Source organism: Mixophyes fleayi, chromosome 1 (genome assembly GCF_038048845.1).
Source record: "Mixophyes fleayi isolate aMixFle1 chromosome 1, aMixFle1.hap1, whole genome shotgun sequence".
NCBI lineage: Eukaryota > Metazoa > Chordata > Amphibia > Anura > Limnodynastidae > Mixophyes > Mixophyes fleayi.
The window spans coordinates 284,307,641-284,328,751 of NC_134402.1; the positions used below are offsets into that span (position 1 = coordinate 284,307,641).

A 21,111-nucleotide genomic window follows, 5' to 3' on the forward strand; every position below is an offset into this window, starting at 1 on the left:
AATATGAAAGTATAGATAAAGATATTACAGCAATTCCCAAATAGTGCTTCAGAACAAGCATGAGCCCAGGCCTAGGGCAGCATAAATCAACAGGGGCAGTGGGTAGCCGATCATTTTATTTTGTCCCATTGATTCTTCTTTTTATTTTCTTAAGTTTCCACTGGCAGTTCAAAATGTAATTAGTCTTTAATTTTGTATGTATCAGACTGGGCAAGATAGGTAAAGAGGAGACTTATGTTAAGTGATACCCAATCTCTCCAAAATATATGCCCCCTTTTTATGGTTAAAGGGCTGCACATTGGATCACTGATTTAACAAATTCAATTTTAATACCTATAATCTTACAGAATTAAACTAAAGTTAACATTCAGTACCGATATTTATGGTTTTATACAAAATAACAAATTATAAGCACATCATATGTAATGACCAATTTCACATTTAGTTGTAGGCCTATAAAAAAATAACATGCTGTGATGAAAAACAAATTCAGCAAATCTGCATTGAGATTACTCAAACATGGTATATACACCTATCAGACACAACATTAAAACTACCTCCCTAAAACTGTGTACATCCTCTTTATGCCGGAAAAACAACTCTGACCCATTAAGGCACGGATTTCATAAGATCTACTAAGGTGTCCTGTGGTATCCAACACCAAGACATTAGCAGCAGATCCTTTAGGTTCTGTAAGTTGCTTGTTTTTACAGCACATCCCACAGATGTTCGATTGGATTAAGATCTGGGGAATATGGAGGCCAAGTCAACATCTTAAACTCTTTGTCATGTTCCTGAAGCCATTACTGGACAATTTTTGCAGTGTGGCAGGACACATTATCCTGCTGAAAGAGACCACTGCCATCAGGGAATACCATTGCCATGGTTTCCTAACCTGCAACAAGGTTTAGGTAGGTGGTATGTGTGAAAGTAACATCCACATGAATGCCAGGTCCCAAGGTTTCCCAACAGAACACTGTCCAGAGCATCACTCTGCCTCCACCGGCTTGCCTTCTTCCCATAGTGCATCCTGGTGCTATCTCTTGCCCAGGTAAACCCAGCTGTCCACATAATGTAAAAGAAAACATGAAACATCAGACCAGGCCACCTTCTTCTATTGCTCCATGGTCCCGTTCTGGCCCGCACAGGTCTATTGTAAGCGCTTTCCATGGTGGGCAGGGGTCGGCATGGGCACTTTGACCGATCTGCCGCTACACATCAAGCTGCGATACACTGTGTATTCTGCCACCTTTCTATTATAGCCAGCCTTAACTTTATCAGCAATTTGTGCTACAGTAGCTCTTCTGTGGGATTGGACCAGATGGGCTAACCTTCGCTCCCCACGTGCATCAATGAGTCTTGGGCGCTGTGAAGATACCGGGTTTATCTGGCCCAGTGCTACCCAGTACCTTCTAGGATTCGTATGGTCACTCAGGCAAAATGCAGTTATAAACATACAACAGTATATTTATTGTCATACAAATCACACTACAATATTATGTACACACAGTAAATAAATGCCAGGCTGATTTACCACATCATCTGTCCCTTACCCCAATAACTTAAGGAGATATAGTCACCTGCTGTCCAGACTTCATGACCCATGGATCCCTCTCAGCTGCATATATAGACTTGAGTTAGAAAACGACAATTCAAAACTCCATCTTGCACCTTCCTGAATGAAATCCAAGCATGAACATCCCTCCCCCCTGGAGTTGTTCCTTATATATCACAGGTCTAATTTCCACAGTCTTTCCCCTCCCTGGACAAACCCCTGCATCTATTCTACTTCCCCATTGGCCAGTGCAGGACTAGGGGGTTTGGACAGGGCAGTGGAGATGAGATGTCCTTTCACAGAAGCCCCCTGCTGGGATGCAGACAGAACGTCTGGACTAGTCCTAAGGAGAACAATTGATGCTTAATTGGCTTCCCCTACTTCCAAGGATAAGGTAGCAGTGAGCCCCTCCTAAAATTAACCCCTTACACTACTTTGTGATGTCACAGGGTCCCCAGCTGTTCCATGCTTCCTGTAGAGGAAGGAGGGGGGAGAATGAATGCAGCTCAAGCCCTCTCACCTGTATCCTAGACACCACCTGATCTTTACCCATAACCCTCCTGGCTTCAGTTTAAGGACAATGAATAACATTACTTCAAGTCATCAATATATAATACAAAATATACATATTTAAATTGAATTACAATGTCCCCTTAACCACATGTAATTGGACAATGCAGTTGTAGTCTGATGAGCTGGGGAAACAAAAGAAGGGCTATACAAAGTATTTGCTATAATTCACATATCATACTCGTTTTGTCACATTCCTCCCCTACTTTTTTAGCCCTTGTTTCCCAGTGGCTCCCTAGCCCCAAGTAATCATTTCTTCCAAGTCCAAAGTTTCTGGCCTGCTGTGGTTTCTCCTGGGTCTGATGGCAAGGTAGACAGCAGTACACAGTTCCTCAATCTCCCACCAGGGTCCCATGGCTGCAGGCATATCTTCCCACTCAGCTGGAGTGGGGGTTTATGCTGCCCTGTGTCATAAGATGAGACAACAATAAAACTGGGCCACTCCTGTGCACACATCCATGGTAGGAGAGTTGTAGTCCAACATCCCTTGTGTGCCTTATCCACCCTTAATTGACCAACTGCAAATAGTCCCTTGGCCTGTCCTCTGTTTCTGGAGACCATGCTCCCCTCCCCCACATATTCAAGTGAAAACTGCCAAGTGGCAGGCAAACTTTCTGGCTCCTTGTCCGTTTGTTTCTGGCAAAGATCCAATCCCCCCTCCCCCAAACACTCAAGGGACAACTGCCCAGTGGCAGGCAAGCGTGGGGGCTCCATTAATTCTTTGCTTATGGGGAATCCTCTGTCCCCCTCCCAAACCACATGTGGGTGCCCCTGTAAGTATGTTTGTGTGCATCTCCCCTCCCCTGCTACCACATCCAACTGTTGCACTACTTCCCTCGCCTCTGGCGCATCGGGGTAGTGTGAATCCTCATTGGACACAGACTTGTCCTCCTGGCAGCAAAGCAAAGTGGATGGTCCAGTGCAGGCCTCTGGTATTGGGTCCTGGATTCCCAGATTTGGAGCCGGAGTGCGATGCATCAAAGCTGGTGGGGCTGGTGAATCTTGCTGTACTGGTGCCCTCTCAGACACCCACTCAGTCAACATCTCCTCATCTGCCAATTCTGCATAGGGGAAGGCATAAGTGTAATTTTCCCAGGGCCCCATGGTAGTGGCCTCTGACATGACAATTCCTTTATCCTCTCCCATTAATTCTGTCCTACAGTCTGTAAACATGATTTCTGCTGAGATCATATGTTGCGCAAGTTTATGATTCTCTTCTGTCACAATTGGGTAAAGCTGTACATCACTTGCCCCGGAGAGCACACATGCGGTATCCTGCGTTACTTCATTAAACAAATTCTTTTCAGGCACAACAGGGATGGATAACTGGTCTTTTCTGTAATTCTGTTCTAACTCAGACACAGTCTCAGGTTCCAATAACACTGGCAAATTATCAGAAGATGCTACTACATGGTACTTACTTGGTAGCTCTTTTCCATCCAAGTCACCAAATGGGAGAATTTCTCCTAATCCTTTCTGAGTAGTCAGAGGTACAACATCCTCACCAAGCAGTTCTTCTCCAGTCTCCCCCAAGATAGTAGCTTGGGCAACTGTATTTAATCCACTGGGATGGACCTCCCCCTGATTAACAGACTGAGCAGCCATCTTTTTAGAGTGTGATAAAAGATATTCCAATTGGCATTTTTCAGTATTCACTCGATAACACTGATCCTGCCACATTTCAGTGTCCGTAAATCCTTGCCGCCATACCTCATCCTCTGCTTCTTCAAAACTCTGTTGCAGACATTGCATTTGTTCCCAGAGAGGTATGTGGGGACCTAAAGTGAGCATCCATTTTCTATAAACACTAAAGGCATTGACGGGATTCTCCTGATCTTTTAACAAACGTTTCAGGATATCCATGTGTGTGCTGTACAGGTAAGGTACACCCCGGATCTGGCATTCCACTATCAGCTCCTCCATACTCATTGTCTCTAGTGGATCTGTAGAATCTGCTAATGGGACAGATTCTATTAATACATTTGCAGGGGATTCATCAGGCATGTCCCTGTGCTGTAATAGTCCATTTACGTCTTGTTTGTACTGCTGATTATTGTTGTATCTGGATTCTCCCTTGGCCAGATTCTGCATAGTACAAATAACTTCATGTGTAAAATCATCCCATGCTGGTTCATCCTGAAAATTACAGGCACTTGCCTCCTCTTTCAACATTAGGAACACATCCAACAGGTTCTCCAATTTCTCCTGTAGACTGGCTCCTTCCCACATAATAATCTTTGGGCACTCCTCATCCCAATAATCCAAAATGTGCTGCATTGTGGTGGGGTGGTGCAACACATCCATATCCCCATCCTGCAGACACTCCCACAGTCCTTCATCCCAGTACACCTTTCTCCTGGTTGTACTGGACTGCTTCATCCCTTCCTTTGGGAACTTTTTCAACACTGGGCTGTGATCTGCTCTCTTGTTCCTAGAGCTCACACCCATTTTACTTCCAGGGATCACCTCACTGTGATTTCCTCTCTTTGAGACACGGTTCCATCTTCCGCTCTCCTCTGGCGGGGTGCGCTTCCCCTTATCAAATCGGCACTTAGACGGCATCTTCCCTCGCCTAAAGCCCACAACGCTTTTCGTGACACTTTCTACCTTAAAGCCTTTAGGAGTAAGTTCAGGATAATGTGGTAACTGGTTTCTAGTGCTAACTGCTTTGCAGAGCCCTGGAATGTATCACGATACAGTTCCCCTGCAGCTCTACCCAGATAGGACCTGGGACTGAGTGACCCCACTGCTTGCCACCAAAAATGTGAAGATACCGGGTTTATCTGGCCCAGTGCTACCCAGTACCTTCTAGGATTCGTATGGTCACTCAGGCAAAATGCAGTTATAAACATACAACAGTATATTTATTGTCATACAAATCACACTACAATATTATGTACACACAGTAAATAAATGCCAGGCTGATTTACCACATCATCTGTCCCTTACCCCAATAACTTAAGGAGATATAGTCACCTGCTGTCCAGACTTCATGACCCATGGATCCCTCTCAGCTGCATATATAGACTTGAGTTAGAAAACGACAATTCAAAACTCCATCTTGCACCTTCCTGAATGAAATCCAAGCATGAACATCCCTCCCCCCTGGAGTTGTTCCTTATATATCACAGGTCTAATTTCCACAGTCTTTCCCCTCCCTGGACAAACCCCTGCATCTATTCTACTTCCCCATTGGCCAGTGCAGGACTAGGGGGTTTGGACAGGGCAGTGGAGATGAGATGTCCTTTCACAGAAGCCCCCTGCTGGGATGCAGACAGAACGTCTGGACTAGTCCTAAGGAGAACAATTGATGCTTAATTGGCTTCCCCTACTTCCAAGGATAAGGTAGCAGTGAGCCCCTCCTAAAATTAACCCCTTACACTACTTTGTGATGTCACAGGGTCCCCAGCTGTTCCATGCTTCCTGTAGAGGAAGGAGGGGGGAGAATGAATGCAGCTCAAGCCCTCTCACCTGTATCCTAGACACCACCTGATCTTTACCCATAACCCTCCTGGCTTCAGTTTAAGGACAATGAATAACATTACTTCAAGTCATCAATATATAATACAAAATATACATATTTAAATTGAATTACAATGTCCCCTTAACCACATGTAATTGGACAATGCAGTTGTAGTCTGATGAGCTGGGGAAACAAAAGAAGGGCTATACAAAGTATTTGCTATAATTCACATATCATACTCGTTTTGTCACAGGCGCCCATGACCCTGTTACCGATTTTCCTTCCTTGGACCAGTTTTGGTAGGTAATAACCACTGTATACCAAGGACACCCCACAATACCAGCAGTTTTGGAGATGCTCTGACCCAGTTGTCTAGCCATCACAATATGACTCTTGTCAAAGTCCCTCACATCCTTAGGCTTGCAAATTATTTCTGCTTCCAACACATCAACTTCAAGAAGTAACTGTACACGACGCTGCCTAATATATCCCACCCCTTGACACGTGCCATTGTAATGGGATAATCAATGTTATCCACTTCACTTGTCCGTGGTTTTAATGTTGTGGCTGATCGATGCATGTGTTTCATGTTTCTGAACCTACCTGTTTCTTGGAAGTGTGCGATTTATAGTATAAACTCCTCCAGTCCCCCAGTATTTGTTTTGGCCTCCTTGAAATCCATAATTTCTACTTTCGCCAACAAACAGAGATTCAGAGACTTCCTGACTGGAACCTTCATCTTTAGGAAAACTGCCGTCACTGCGGAAAATGGGAAAGTTATTATTTTTGCCTGAAAAGTTTGACTTATACCCTGCTTTCTTTACATACTAACAAAACACTACATAACACCAGACCACTAAAACGAATCATTAGTGGTAAGATTTCAAGTGGAAATAAATTGATACAAAAGGTTTCACAAGTAATGCAGTATTTTAAGGCTTCCTTTAAAAATAGACAGATTCCAACATAACTGGTTTTAGTTTGATTTTAATATACATATATTTCCCATATATTTAATTTATATCAAATGCTTACAAATAAACAAGTTATCATATTTTGGCAGTTTTTATAAAATATGTATTCATTATTTTATTATTTTCAAAATTAAATGAAAAGTATAATAAAGAAAACATTTACACCAGTGGAAATGTTTACCAATTGTTTGCACTTTTCTGTAAAGGCATCAAGCAATGTGCTCAGCTCTGCAATAAATTATGACAAAGGAACAACACTATGCAGCAGTCATTGGTTATGCCACTGTAGGAGGTGATGAAGGAAGAACAGGCTAATCACAAAATTACTGCCAAGATTCCATGGGTTGTAAACAAGCCTAGGGCTCCTAGTTGCAAAAAATTCTCTTGGAAATGTAACTGTGAAATATGGGGGCTTAAGACCAAGGCTGCCATTCCTTAAACTCATTATCTCAGATCCCTAAAATACCACACAGGGTTTATGCAGAACATAAAAATAAGTATTTAAAAAAACCCCAAAACTATTTGTCTGTGTTTATTCTTTAACGCATAAAAGTATAACTCTGCTAAAGATACAGGAAGTAATTGAGTATAGACAACTGAAACAGGGATAGCTTGTATAGTATACAAGAAGGTAGACTCTTCTTTTCAAATGGTCTTTGCTTGTCACATCAGTGCCAACAGGGATTTGACATCAGTGTGCATTTTCAATGTAATATTGCCCTCATTTTGGGAGTGCTCATTAGACTCGTTAGACTATAGAGGTCATAGTCATAAGTAATGTACATACAACAACAAACACCTCAAATTCTATTTCGGCATGGAAGTTCTACATAAAGTTGTGATTATTAGTAGTAGTTCTCTTATACAAGAAATTCTGTCACTTCCAATTGTCTTTCAGTTACTATTTGTCAACTATATGTATGCAATGTGAAAAATAAGTAAGTTAAAACACATTCTCTAACCTGGCAAATGTGAGTGCGATTCCATTATCGGAAAACCTGCCAAGAAATAAAAATAATGTGATGAGAGGACCGCAATTATATTACACATCATTAATCAAAATGGGTCAGCAATTTTCACAATTTGGTTATGAATATCATCATCATCATCTATTTATATAGCACCACTAATTCCACAGCGCTGTACAGAGAGCTCACTCACATCAGTCCCTGCCCCAGTGGAGCTTACAGACTAAACTCCCTAACACACACACTCAGAGAGAGAGAGACTAGGGTCAATTTAATAGCAGCCAATTAATTTACTAGTATCTTTTTGAAGTGTGGGAGGAAACCGGAGCACCCGGAGGAAACCCACGCAAACTTTGATTAGAATAATCCGTTAGTGAACCATGTACTGCAATCTGCAGCTTTAGTACAGACAGCACTGTATTAATGAGCTGCAATCACCTATATCTAAAAGATTACTGAGAATCAGTTCAGCTCCAATCATAATTGCTTATACAGCTACAGCCAAAGCCAAATCTTTTACAGCTATTATTATTATTATTTATTTATAAGGCGCCACAAAAATCTTCAGAGCCATACAGTGGGGAAGTAGAGCATATTACAAAGACAGAAAAACAGCAGGCAAAATACAGGACATTAAAGAAGCAAAAATGCAAGAATAATGGCTAGTTGAGCATAATACTGTACATAAGACATAATAGGCAAGGTACAGAAAAATCACATGTTGTACAGAACACGTTAGAGACATACAAGGACGCACAGGTGGACAAGGTGGGAGAAGACCAAACAGGAAGAGAGAAGGTCCTGCTCGTAAGAGCTTGCAATCTAACCATTAGCTTACAATCCAACAGCTTCAAAACTGCATTGTACTTTAGACAATGTATAGCATTCTTGCTTTAAATATAGACCTACTTACCCAGAATTATGTATAATAATGTCTCCTCCTCTCACCCAAGCACCATGGTCATTATTTTTAAAGGCAACAAGGCTATCAATTACTGCAGCCACCCTGGGCTTCATTGGATCGGCATCAAGATGAGGTCGGAATCTATATAGAAGGACAGTGAAAGAAGAGTTATAGTAACATGCAATAATTATTGTTTGAATAATGCACATGGCACCAAATTTCTGTTGTGCTTTCAAGCAAATTTCCACCTTCACAAAACGTATTTATTTCCAGCAACTCTTTATACCCTATGTGTACATGATTATCTTCCTCTCTTTGTTGCAAAGTCCCAATCAACTTAAAGCTTCAAGCTTTCATGTTGACCTTGACGGTACCAAGCAGTGGGAAGCAAGCAACCAAGGTAAGTCAAGTACAGTCAGTAAGACATCCTCTAGATAACAATAGGGTATAATGAAACATTGAGAAATAACTCTGTAGAAGGTGAATCTGAAGTTTAAGTTTTGAGATAAAAAAATGTGTGGATATCAAAACAGGAAATAACCACCTTTATGTATTTATAGGTCTATGTATATGGCAACACACAATGTAAGCAGTGCTTTGCAACACAAATGCATAGTGGGTGGAAAGAAACTTCAAAACAGTTTAGAATAGAAGAGAAGTGCCTGCCCCAAATAATGAAATGTAGTTAAATGTGTTTTATTTAATATGACCTTCGCCTTTTGAAGGAGAAGTATGCTTATATGTTTCTCCCCCTAAGCAAATATGTCACCAGTCATTTCCAATTGGCTGGAGAACACCACTAACACCAGGACTGGGCCATAACAACGCCTGCCCGCTATTTGCTCTACTGCATTCCTGATCTGACTGGCTCCCGGCAGCGTTGTGATATCACAACACTGTCTTCTTTTTGGCTCCGCTTGGCTACTCTCCAGTGACAAACGAGAAACAGCGAAACAGACAGAGATGGGGGGAGGGGATGGCTACTGAGAATGTGGGGAGGGGTGGCTGCTGAGAATGTGGGGAGGGGGTGACTGCTGAGAATGTGGGGAGGGGGTGACTGCTGAGAATGTGGGGAGGGGGTGACTGCCGAGAATGTGGGGAGGGGGTGGCTGCTGAGAACGTGGGGAGGGAGGGTGCTGCTGAGAACAGGGAGGGATGGGCATCTTGAAAGAACACAGGGGGGCTGAAAAAAGGTAGTGGAATTTTTATTAGCAATTATAGTCTAAATTAAACGTGGGGGACATTTGTATTAATTTGATTTGGGGGCAGATGAGGGAAATAGGCATTTTTTTATTAAAGGTATCTCTGTTTATTAAATGGGAAAGCTATTAATTTAATGTTGAGGCAGGTTGGGAGGAAGGAGTGTTACTTATAAAATGTAAACACTATTTGGCTGTATGGGGGGGGGGGCAGGCATACGTATTATATGTGAATACTATTAATTAAATTCTGGTGCTGATTGGATAGAAGGAGGCCTTTCTATTAATAAAAAAAACCTACTGATTTAATGTCCGGCTGGTTTAGGGAAGGGAGGCCTAGATTGTTCACGCACTGCTCAGCTTTCCCGGAGGTGAATAATAGCTATCCCTTTTCCAAACAGGATCCCAGCCTTCCAGGAACCAACTAAGCAGGACTAAGTAGTTAAACTACAAGAACAAGTAGAAGACAGCAGTACAGGGTTGGAGAATGGTCTTGAGCTTGTAGAGAGCTAGGCGCGCCCCCATCATAGGAGGGTTATGCCTTCCTGGCAGAATCTATTCCCACCAGGATCTGTGGTGGGAATAGACTCTTGCCGAGGATTCTTAAATATCTAGTTACGGCTCTGCACCAGGCTAATAAAATACCATATTTAAATGCAGTAAGAAATTCCTCTAGAGTCAGAACGGGAGTAATTAAAAAATATAAAGAGAACTGTTTTCAGACTTCAGGAAGTAATAATTTGCCAAAAGGCTACTGAATGCATGAAACAAACTCCCATAAGAAGAGAAAAATGTTTTCATAATACACGTTCCACTACCCTGAGGACTGAGAACCAGATATTACTTTGAAGTGAAAATAATAAAAAAGTTAATGATACAGAAATTAATGCAAATGTTTTAAAACTACACTCATTTGAATAAATGGATACTTTTAGCAGTTTTATTTTTTTTTACTTATTCACAGAGACTCAGAATTTTTAAATATATTGTTTTTGAACTCAGTTGGCTCACTGAAACTCAATATTCTACTCCCATTTGCTGAAAGGTGACTTCATGCATCTGCACACGTTGATCAGAAGCAGACTAAAAAGGGAATGTAAATGAAATAGAAGAGCTCGCTAATTCTTTATGGTGACTTTTGAGCACCTAGAAAGAATTGCAATGTAGTCTCTACAAATGATTAAAGTGGCATTATTACAGACAGCCTCAAAATAGCTGTATACATGCTTTAGCACTCTCCTAAACATGCAACATATATGAATGTTCATAAAGCCCAAACAGGCAGAAAATCAATACTGCAAACCAATCAACTGCATACTGAAGGTGTGTCAATTATCAAGTGATCACCTATATTCCGAGCAGCAATGTACTTGATGCATAACATCAAAAGAAGCCAATACAATATCACCACTTGGCAATCAGTTTATTTAATTTATAGTGTATTTAGGATTAGTTATGAAATAATTAGATTTAAGTCATTTAGATTGATCAATACAATCTACATCAGTGAAGGTCAACAGGTGGCCCCAGGGCTGCATGAGGCCCTCCATACCTACATCTGTGGCCCCCGGCTCCTTCCTGCTTTACTGTCAGATTTGTGTTTTATAGCTTGCAACACTTACTTAGAAAGAAACACCGATCTGTAATAATATATCAGCAGGCCATTTTCTGATTAAATGTGTTGCTTTAACGTATTACTGAGATTAAGGGTACTCACTTATGAAGTGTATCAGGTGGACAATCGCTCACTACACTGTTTGATTTTGTATTTACTGTATTTGATATTAAGCATAGACTAAATGACGTCTTTGTTGATTTTCAAATAAGTATATATCTCCCATTTTCATCCACAGCAAGGAAAACTACCAAGTGACTGACATAGGATCCCTGACCAGTTGTTTCCCATGGGTTGACCTCTATTTGTTGAAAAAGGTCAAGTAAACAGCATTAATCTAAAAGCAAGTATTAATCAAAAACTGCTTTTAAATACTTGATAAAAGTGCAATGGAATAAGGAGCGAGTAATTAGAAGAGTGCTGGAAGAGGTTTTGTGGGATGTGCGGTGCTGCATATTCTGTGGCACTATATATATATATATATATGAGGATTATTCTGAAGAGGCCCATGGCACAGTTTCTCCCTGCGAATAGTACCAACAAAATTCTGTACAAGAAGTGCGATTTAAAACAGATACTGACGACAAAGCCAGGAGAATCACATGAGCAATGGCACCCATAGTTTACAAATAAGGCTAGGAACACACTACAGGGTTTGCAGACAATTATCGCACCAATCACCCGATAAACCACTGTTTGGCCGGATATCGCATTAGTGTGTACACTGCAACAATGAGCGATCATTATTCCAAAGCTCATCGTATCGTTTCATTTGATTTTTAAACTGAACTAAAAATCTTGTTAAATGATGTGGGCAATGGGTAACATGGTGGCCAACTTTATTGTGAGCTATTTTATTGAACAGTATTACAAAGGCTCAAGGAGGATTCCGATAAGTCTATTATACGCAGCCAATAATTCAAGGAGAAACTGAATGCTTCTTTTCTGCCTGATCAGAGTGTCATCTGCTATCCCGAGGTTATAAAAAGGTACCCAGATCTATAATTTGGACCATCAGGATGTTGATCACAAGCCCTATCTCCTATCTTGTTTGTAAATTGTACAACAAATATAGGAATTGCATTAGCAACATACCATGTCCTGAAAAAACGTCCAAAATTTATATTTAATTATTCTAGTTAATGGCTTTCGACTCTGGACCAGGGTGGATGTTACCTTGTCCTTTTGATTTTAGGACCGGCTATTCAGAATCCATGCTGCTAGCTTCGGCATCCTGACTTCAAGATGAAGGATTAGGTCCTAAATAATTAAATTAGTAATTTCTGGTAATAGCCAAGGTCCTTTTTCAACATCAAATAGATTACATAGCCTTTTGAACCAATAAGTGGCTACAAGCATGACTCACTCTTATGTAATTAAGGTGGCGTTTCATCCAGGTAACAGAATATACTTTCTTCTCAACCATAAATTTGGCCATCATTATGTTAAAGATCCTTGTAGCAGAAAAAAAACACAAAAGGCTTGCTTTAAATTGAAAAATAAGGGCACGTGAACCTGTGATACTTTGGATGTTTTGGGGTATAATCTAACACCAAATGTCCTAACAAGTTTTTTTGTTGAAACTTCGGACAATGACCCCCTGAAACTTCTTATTCATTTGTTCAATGTATTTTGCAGTTCTATAGAAAGAAAGGTTTTCATTTTGCCCCCTATCCTGCTCCTGGTGCAATTGGGATGTGAAAGCTGGGTAAATGGGTTTACAGAGAAATCCTCTGCTGCCTCTATTAAAAAATGTCCACACATTTCCCATTGCCTCTAGAGTATTCTTCGAAACTACTGATCTCTTTTATAAGCCGTGAAATATCCTTTAATTTCTAAAGTGTTACTTTTCCCTTGGAAAGGAATTCTTTTAAAACTAGTCTTTATCAAGAATTGTATAGAGTTCTGATCCAAACTGAAGTTTCACCTTTAAACACAATGCCATAGAGCTTAGATTTGGATAAGACACCTCCCTTTCATGTTTTCCGACAAACAGCCCTGCAAGCAGTATTACATAAAACCGCCTTAAGGGCCACAATCTTTACAGACAAAACTGAAGAGTCACAAACAATTTCCTGTCTCATCTAATACATCCAAAAAGGCCAAACTTTGATCCAATGTAGTATTGGCTTTGAAACGTCTTTCCACTTATTTCAAAAATAACCTCAGAGAACTTGGTTTGAAAAGGGACATCAATGGACTCTTAAATCTTCTTAACGATCACTTCTTATGCAAGGGAACTTGAGTGTTCGAGGATTGTTTAAATGGGAGAAAGATCCTTTATGGAAAAGGAACATCCACTTTGGGATATATGTTTATATTTAGCTTGCTCCAAATCAAAAATGGTATGTGTTTCATAGCCTTCTGCCATAGTTTTTATGATCCTATGGACTAGTAATATCATTTTATTTTTCTCTTCCAGGCCACTGAGCATCTAGTCCTGTATGGAGAGGGCTTCCTCAATTCACATAGTAGTCTTAATAGCTGTCAGTACCTGCTCTTAGTAGCAAACCTCCTTTGGCCGGTGACAAGCCAATCATTGCCTGGGATTTCAAAATAGGACTTGAACTGCTGCTGCACCAATCCCAGGTGGACCAAAGATCTTGAGTTTACAGGCCCAACTTTCACACAGAGTTCCCAATCAGACATCAGATGCACACTCTAAAGACAATGGTGTGATGCATCTACAGAGTCCCCCTAAAGTAATGATGCTTTTTTTCCTCTAGCCTCCTCAATGCAACCCACCTGGCTCAAGAAACAAATGAGGCATGTGGAGGAAAAAAAATTCATCCAACAACCTGGTAAGATATCCCATTCATCCAGAGGGACAGGAAAAAACACTGGGAATTATGTGAACAATTTAACTCACTATTCCCTTAGTTAAAACCTCTGAAATATACCCATACATTTCAAATTCTAACTCTCACAGGGATATTAAATTAGGCATAGGCTAACTGATGTCACTGACCTGCTATAACCACTGGCACTGTGGGAAAATTATCTGTGTCTCACAAGAACAGACATTTGCAGTAAACTCTGGTAACCAAATCACCAGGTTTTGTCCTGTGATTTTTGAGGTCCATTATTCCATATACAGATTTCCATGCCCATATGTATGGCAAGAGATTGGGTATCGAGAAGAATACTTTAATATTTTCTAAAATAGCCAGGTTCAATACTGCAGCTTTAAAAAAAAAACACAGATCATGCTGGTGCCAGTTACCAAATATTTTGGCCTTCTAAGTGTGGAACAGCCATTTATATGAATTTTATATGGTGCCACTGAAATGTATCCTTAAAAAGGACTGAAACTCTGTATATTGTTTGGTTGACTTAGAAAAAAAATAAACTCTATGGTCACCTGGCATTATTGTCCAAACAGAGATATTCTCTTGGGTCTTCAGCACTTGCGTTTGTGGTCTTCACACCTTTGTCGATAAACAAACCAGTCTAAAAAGACAAGAAATGTATTTAAACAATAATAAAATGTTACATTTCCCATACATTTTTTTCCGTAACTCAATGAAGTAAAATAAACGTGATTTAACATAAAAAAAAAAAAAAAAAATTACACATAGGTTGGAGGAGGTTATATGAGTGTCAGCTTACTCCATCCACCTGTGATTTTAGGGAAGATTCAGTTAACAAAACAGACTACATGGAAGACATCCATTAATGATTAATTTTTCCCGGACCCTTAAACTCGCTTTGGGATGCTAGTCCTTTTACAGTGCCTTTGCAAAATGTTGGCTTAGAGTGTCTGCAGTACTGGGCCCAACAGCTACCCTCCCATCTCAATCTCTGCTTTCTTAACTGAAAGAGAATAGGCGGACTGCGATCGGCTACAGGAACATCTTCCACCAACCAGTCCAAAATACTGGCAAATACATGCACGGTAGCTTTCCTTGACAGTCCCCCTAAAAGTAGCACCCATATAATTAACAAGTACCCAATACTGTATCCTAACCTTATTTGCTTGTATAAAATGGTATTTCAGAATTATTTATATTATAAGCAAATTAGAATCTCAAAATTTAAAATGTTTACAAAGACATGGGGGTAAATGTATCAAGCTGCGAGTTTGCAACTCCAGCGATTTTCTCAGGAGAGTTGAAACTAGCCGATGTATGAAGCTGAGTTTTCATACAAAATTGCCAGAGTTCTGCTTCTGTCAAAATCGCTACTTGCAAAATCGCCATAGATCAAACTCACCACTGTTTGCCACTGCAGCTATACAAGTCTACAATGTATGAAGCTGCGAGTTAGCAAACTCAGGAGAGTTTGCTTCTAAACACTGCTTGATAGCAGCGTGTTGTATCAACACATCACTGTTACACTGCCCTGGCAGTGTTAAAAAGTTAAAGATCAGATAAAAGTTTAAAAAAAAAAAAAGTGTGAGGTCCCCCCACTATTTATGCTTAACCCTAGTGCTGCCTGACTAGTGCTGGTCCCGTGAAAATCGGGGAAAAATTTTGCGTGGGGTCCCCCCGATTTTCACTTTACCAGCACTAGGCAAACCAGCCAGGGTTGCCTGCACTATAGCAGGGGGACGCGCGGCAGGGGTCCCCCTGCCATAATGACTAACCAACCCTAGACTGTTCAGCGCTGGGCTGGATTCCCTAGGGAGTGGGGTCCGCCGAAAAAAAACGAGCGGGCCCCCCCCTAGAAAGAACCAGCCCAGTGCTGATAGCACTAGGGCTCTTCCTACTACCTCTGGGCTGTGGGTAGTAGGGTAATACGGCACTAAATGGTTTAAAAAAATAAACTGACACCAATTTTGTTTGTGGAACTACAAGTCCCAGCCAGCCAGGTTTCCAAAAACAGTGTGGCCATGCTGGTGCTTGTATAACTACAAGCACCAGCATACCCACGGCAGCCAGGGCATGTTGGCACTTGGAGAACCACAAGTGCCAACATGCCCTGACATTCCTGGCTTGAAAAATGTTAACAAAACAACAACACCCTCATACAAACCACACATATTTATTAAAAATAAAAAACCCACAATAAAGACACTAACCACCCTCTTTTTAACCACAACTATTTAATAAAAATAAAAAAAAACAAATACTTACCGATGATGTCTTCTTTCTTGATCCAATGTCCCTTATTATTTGTACATCCATCTTGCCGGCTTGCCCCAGTCCCAACCATTTGTACCTCCATAAAGGAATCTGTGCCAACTGGAACACTTCACCCAGAAGGGACACATATTTGTAATTTCCCGATTCTTTAGTCTCGATTGAAGTTAAAAATGAAAAAAGCCAGGAGCCGCCGCAAACACCTCCTACATAGTAGGAGGTCCGTTCCGCAATGCTCTTACGCTATTTGCGTAAGAGCTAAGTAATGTAATATGGTATTTTCCCACGCTAGTGGGGAAATCACATATTACTGTATTTAGCGCTTACGCAATTAACGTAGCGCATTGCACTTGCGCTACGCTACTTGCGTAAGCTGTAATACAGTAAATACAGCTTACGCAAGTAGCGTAGCGCATGCGCAATGCGATTTGCCGCGATTTCAACACGCTGGCAAACTCGCAGTTTGATACATTTACCCCATGGTCTTATCCATTTGGTTCCTATTTAAGCTACAAGGTCAGGACAAAAGAAAAAAACTAGAGCAATGTCTTTTGCATGACAATCAATTACTGATTGGTCAATTGATGAGTTTATTTTTGGTCAAGATGGAAAAGATGAACATTATAGAGGTTATGTTACCTTAAAATTGGAATGGACTCTGTTGTTGTAGAATATGCCGAGAGGTGTGAGCTCTGCTTTGGTATCTGGATAGAGCCCACTGGACTCACCAGTTGAGGATTTGTGGAACAAATACCAGATGCCTGCATCCTTTCAATAAAGAAAATAAGTAATATTAAATAATGATCTAGGTAGACCATTGACAAGGAATGGTAAAGCATTGACAAGAATGGGATCTTGCTAGAATTGGTCATAAAAGCCTTTCAAATGGCTTTATTGTGAGCATTTTCAAATGAGGTGTTCAAAAATGGATGTTTACAGTTTAAAAGGTCTCTCTGACGCATCTCTTTTTGTGCTGCAAACATTTTTTTTCCAAAATGTTTTTAAAATTTGTTTAGGCTGGAGTGATAAACACGTATGTAACATTCTGAGCAAGCACACGCCTTTTAAATAAGCACAGCAAGTGTATTTTTAAATCTGGGTACACACTACAGAAATTTCGACCAACTTTTTATGCAGACAACAGACAACAAAGATTAAGCTACTTTACTTTTTTGGGCAACAATAAATATAATTGAACTTTGCAATTTATTTAAAAAACAGTTTGAATTACAGTTACCATTATTATCATCATCAGTTGTGTTTGTACGTTATCACTGTTGTTGTTGTTAACGAAGAGGAGGTCTGTGACTTAAAGCGTTCCACAAATAACATATGTAACAGAAGGATCCACAATACAGCATTTAAAAGAATATTTTTATGACGTTTATTCTTGTTTAATGATTTTAGCTCAAAAATGTAACATACTGTATGTGGAATCTTAATTAAAATTCACTATGCCAGTACAATATTTAAAAGAAGTTTGAAACTGAACAAATTGCAGTTTCTGTCACTAATTACCATCTAATGCTTCTTTTTGGACACAAAATAAAGTAAAACACTTCTTAATCCCAATAATTATGTCCATTTAGGTGTCCAATTTTAACATTTTCAGTGAAAATATAGACCTGGGCACGTGTAAGTCCTAGTTCAATAAATCAGTGAAACAGCGGAGAAGAATTTTTATAGATGGACGAGGAAAAAAAATAAAGTCTTCGCTCGAACGGAACTCATTCGTTAAAATGAATCCAATACTTCATCCTTATTTTTATTTATATTTTACTGAAACAAATTTTAGAATATACAAGTTAACAGTGGAAATAATAATAAACTTACTTTTTTAAGCCAAAATTTAGATCTAATAATTATTGATCATCATTAAATCTGAAAGACTAATTAAGCAGCAGCGTTCAAATGTCAATTGACATGGTAATAAAAATAAGCACGAGATCTGTGGTATGTACTCTATAGAGGCTCTGTATTGCATTCCTCAAATATCAGACAGCACAATGACGTTCCTAAACTTTGTATTTTATGTTACTTCTAGATTAAAAAAAAAAAAAAAAAAAAGACATAACACTGATTAGACTCTACAATGACCTCTTTATGCTTATTACCAAGCATTGAAAGCATTTGCTGTCCAGAGCAAGATAAAAGCTCTAACAAGTTGTATTCAGGAGAAAGTGCAATAAGACATCAGAGAGGAAGCTATTTTTTGCTAAATACTTTTCTGTTGATGAACAGTTTAGCACAAAGAGATGTGATGTAAAGGGCATGGTATGAAGCTGCTTAAAACACTTGTGTTTTGTCTCTAAAAGGAAACAGAATTCATATGTCAAACTTCACATGAATTTCAAGCATCACCGATTTTTTTTTTTCTTATGGGGAAAAATTCTAAGGCGCTATAAGCTATGAAACATAACCAGATGTACTAAATGTATTGCTACTTTAAGCAAATTAAAAAAACAACACAAATACACGATCTACGTGCCACTTACCTGAGAGCCAGCTGCTGCATTACTTATCAGATTATTGTTGGGATTCGCAATCCAGAAGGTTGATGCAGCCCTAAAATGCATGAAACATTCAAATATTTTAATAAAAATGTTATACGCAAATTATTTCTAAAATAAATCAGCCATGTCTATTATCAGACTTAACCCCAGTTTTATATATGTTATGTATAGACCAACAGTATATTGTGGTTATGTAGAATCACATAACCTACAATATTTGCAGCTTCTTTATACAACAAATCAAAATTGGTTAACACTTTAAACAAAAAAGTTGTATATGTACAGGCTATTTACCAACTGAAGCCTTCTGCACATTATGATATTACCTTGACTTCCTTTTATGGAATTGTATGCTCTTGCCAAGCAAGAGGTTAATTTGGGAGGGGGAAGAAGCACAGAGAATGGAAGCAGATACATGTATGTACATGTATATGTATTTTTTTTTAGAGACCTCAACTTTTATAGAATACCACCCTTAGCCGTGATGGGTAACAAGCAGCCCAAGTGCCTTATGTGACCCACCAGGCCTTCACCTGTGGCCATCACCTTCTTCCTGTTTTGGACTTGTTCTTCTGTAGTAGTGATGGGCAACAAAAGGCCATAGGTCCGCATTCAGCCCTCCACCTGTGGCCCCCAAGCTCCTTCCTGCTGTATTATCAGATGTGCACCTTATAGCTTTTAAGACTTGTTTATAATGCCTGTTGATATGTTATTACAGATGTGCATTGCTTTGGATAAATATATTGCTTTAATTTATACATAGTATAATGTGTGGGCCTTTTGAAGGTTAGAGGATGCATAATGCGCCCTCCGAAGTTGACTATCACTGTTGTAGAGCAATGGAGAAGTTCAGTTGGAGTAACACATTACTTGGGATGACTACAGGGTCATCCCAAGTAAAACATGAAAAAACAAAAAAAGAGTTTTGATCTCAACAAACCATTCTAATTTACAATAGCAAAATACCCATTTATACGTTAACATGCATTACCATCTATTAATCTGATAGATCTTTAGTACAGAATTCAATCATTCTGTTTTCACTTTCAGATAATGCCTACTCATGTCCTAAACTTATACACGTCCACAAAATATTCTATTGTTGTGCTGCCAAATACTTACATGCAGTCAGTGGCTGGATTAGGGACATAATTTCCATACACTTTATCCCGCATGGTCATACACATGCTGTTATTTCGGTCTGTGGGTAATAAAGTGCCTGGCTTAGTAACAAGTCCCAGGTTGTGAAACAGAGTGTTCCTTTGTTCTATGCCATCTTCCAAGAAGAAACAATGCCCCAGTGTGTCATAGCCAATTGTGTCCTTTATCTGGATAAATTAGAAAAAAATGTCCATAGTGCGGTTTGAGATAATTATTTAATAGAGTTTAAACAACGCTAGTGGCTCACTGAAACTTCAGTTACTAAAAACAAACTATAATGACAGCCATGCAGCCAAATCCATCATGAAAATGAATACACCAATATATGTTACACCTCAGAAAGTTAACAACAACAGAACATGCTGTGACATCAGACTAAAAATTATATTATATTATATATACATACTGAAAATAAATCTAATGTGAAACAGATGTCTGAGAAGCTGCTTTGGCAAAAGGAACAGTATTTATCGCACTTTGAATATTGCAACCGTATGTCATAATGGCCATAAATAGATTGGTTTTAATTTCGGACATACCAATTTCCGGCACTGGTATTACTGCCTCATTGGCAACCAGCATTAGCTGATTACTTGACGGCAAAACTCAAAACAATTTTCATAGTGATCTCACTAAAGTGTATGAATCCTAATTCAAATATTTTTATTACAGATCACTAAATTAATGATATTCTGCTTGATGCTCCTATGTATACACATCAGTGGTTTGGGGATGGTAAGATTATGCAGCCCTTACATTACTTTCAACAGCTTTCATTTTGTTAAACATTTTGGTATAATACAAATAAGTTGTACAGGGCTTATACATTTTCTTTTATGGTTTATCACCCCTGACTGTAACATATGCAAATATATAGTTGACAAACGCGTACACCGCTAATCTCTTCATACACTTCCCCATCTATTTTGTCTCTTCCCTTTACACTTGATATTTTTCTTACTCCTCTATACCACTTCCTGTTTCGTACAGCAACTGTCCTAATGTAATGCACAGCAGGCTGGCATAGCAATATCTTCTTAGAAATTCATTAAAAAAAAGCAGCACAACCAATATCAAATATATTAATCTCTAAAAATGTTTTTAAATA

At 39.5% G+C, this 21,111-nt stretch overlaps 1 protein-coding gene across 3 annotated transcripts in view; it reads right to left on the reverse strand.

Moving 5' to 3' along the window:
- CEMIP2 (cell migration inducing hyaluronidase 2) overlaps nt 1-21,111 on the reverse strand; it is a 78,855-nt gene that overhangs the window by 15,882 nt on the left and 41,862 nt on the right. For all 3 annotated transcript variants that reach the window (XM_075210977.1, XM_075210978.1, XM_075210979.1), the window contains 7 exons: nt 19,965-20,170; nt 18,825-18,894; nt 16,969-17,097; nt 14,610-14,698; nt 8,444-8,575; nt 7,525-7,560; nt 6,192-6,347 (listed from right to left, as the gene is read on the reverse strand). In XM_075210977.1, coding sequence (XP_075067078.1) covers nt 6,192-6,347; nt 7,525-7,560; nt 8,444-8,575; nt 14,610-14,698; nt 16,969-17,097; nt 18,825-18,894; nt 19,965-20,170 — 818 coding nt within the window. The remainder of the gene's footprint in view (nt 1-6,191; nt 6,348-7,524; nt 7,561-8,443; nt 8,576-14,609; nt 14,699-16,968; nt 17,098-18,824; nt 18,895-19,964; nt 20,171-21,111) is intronic.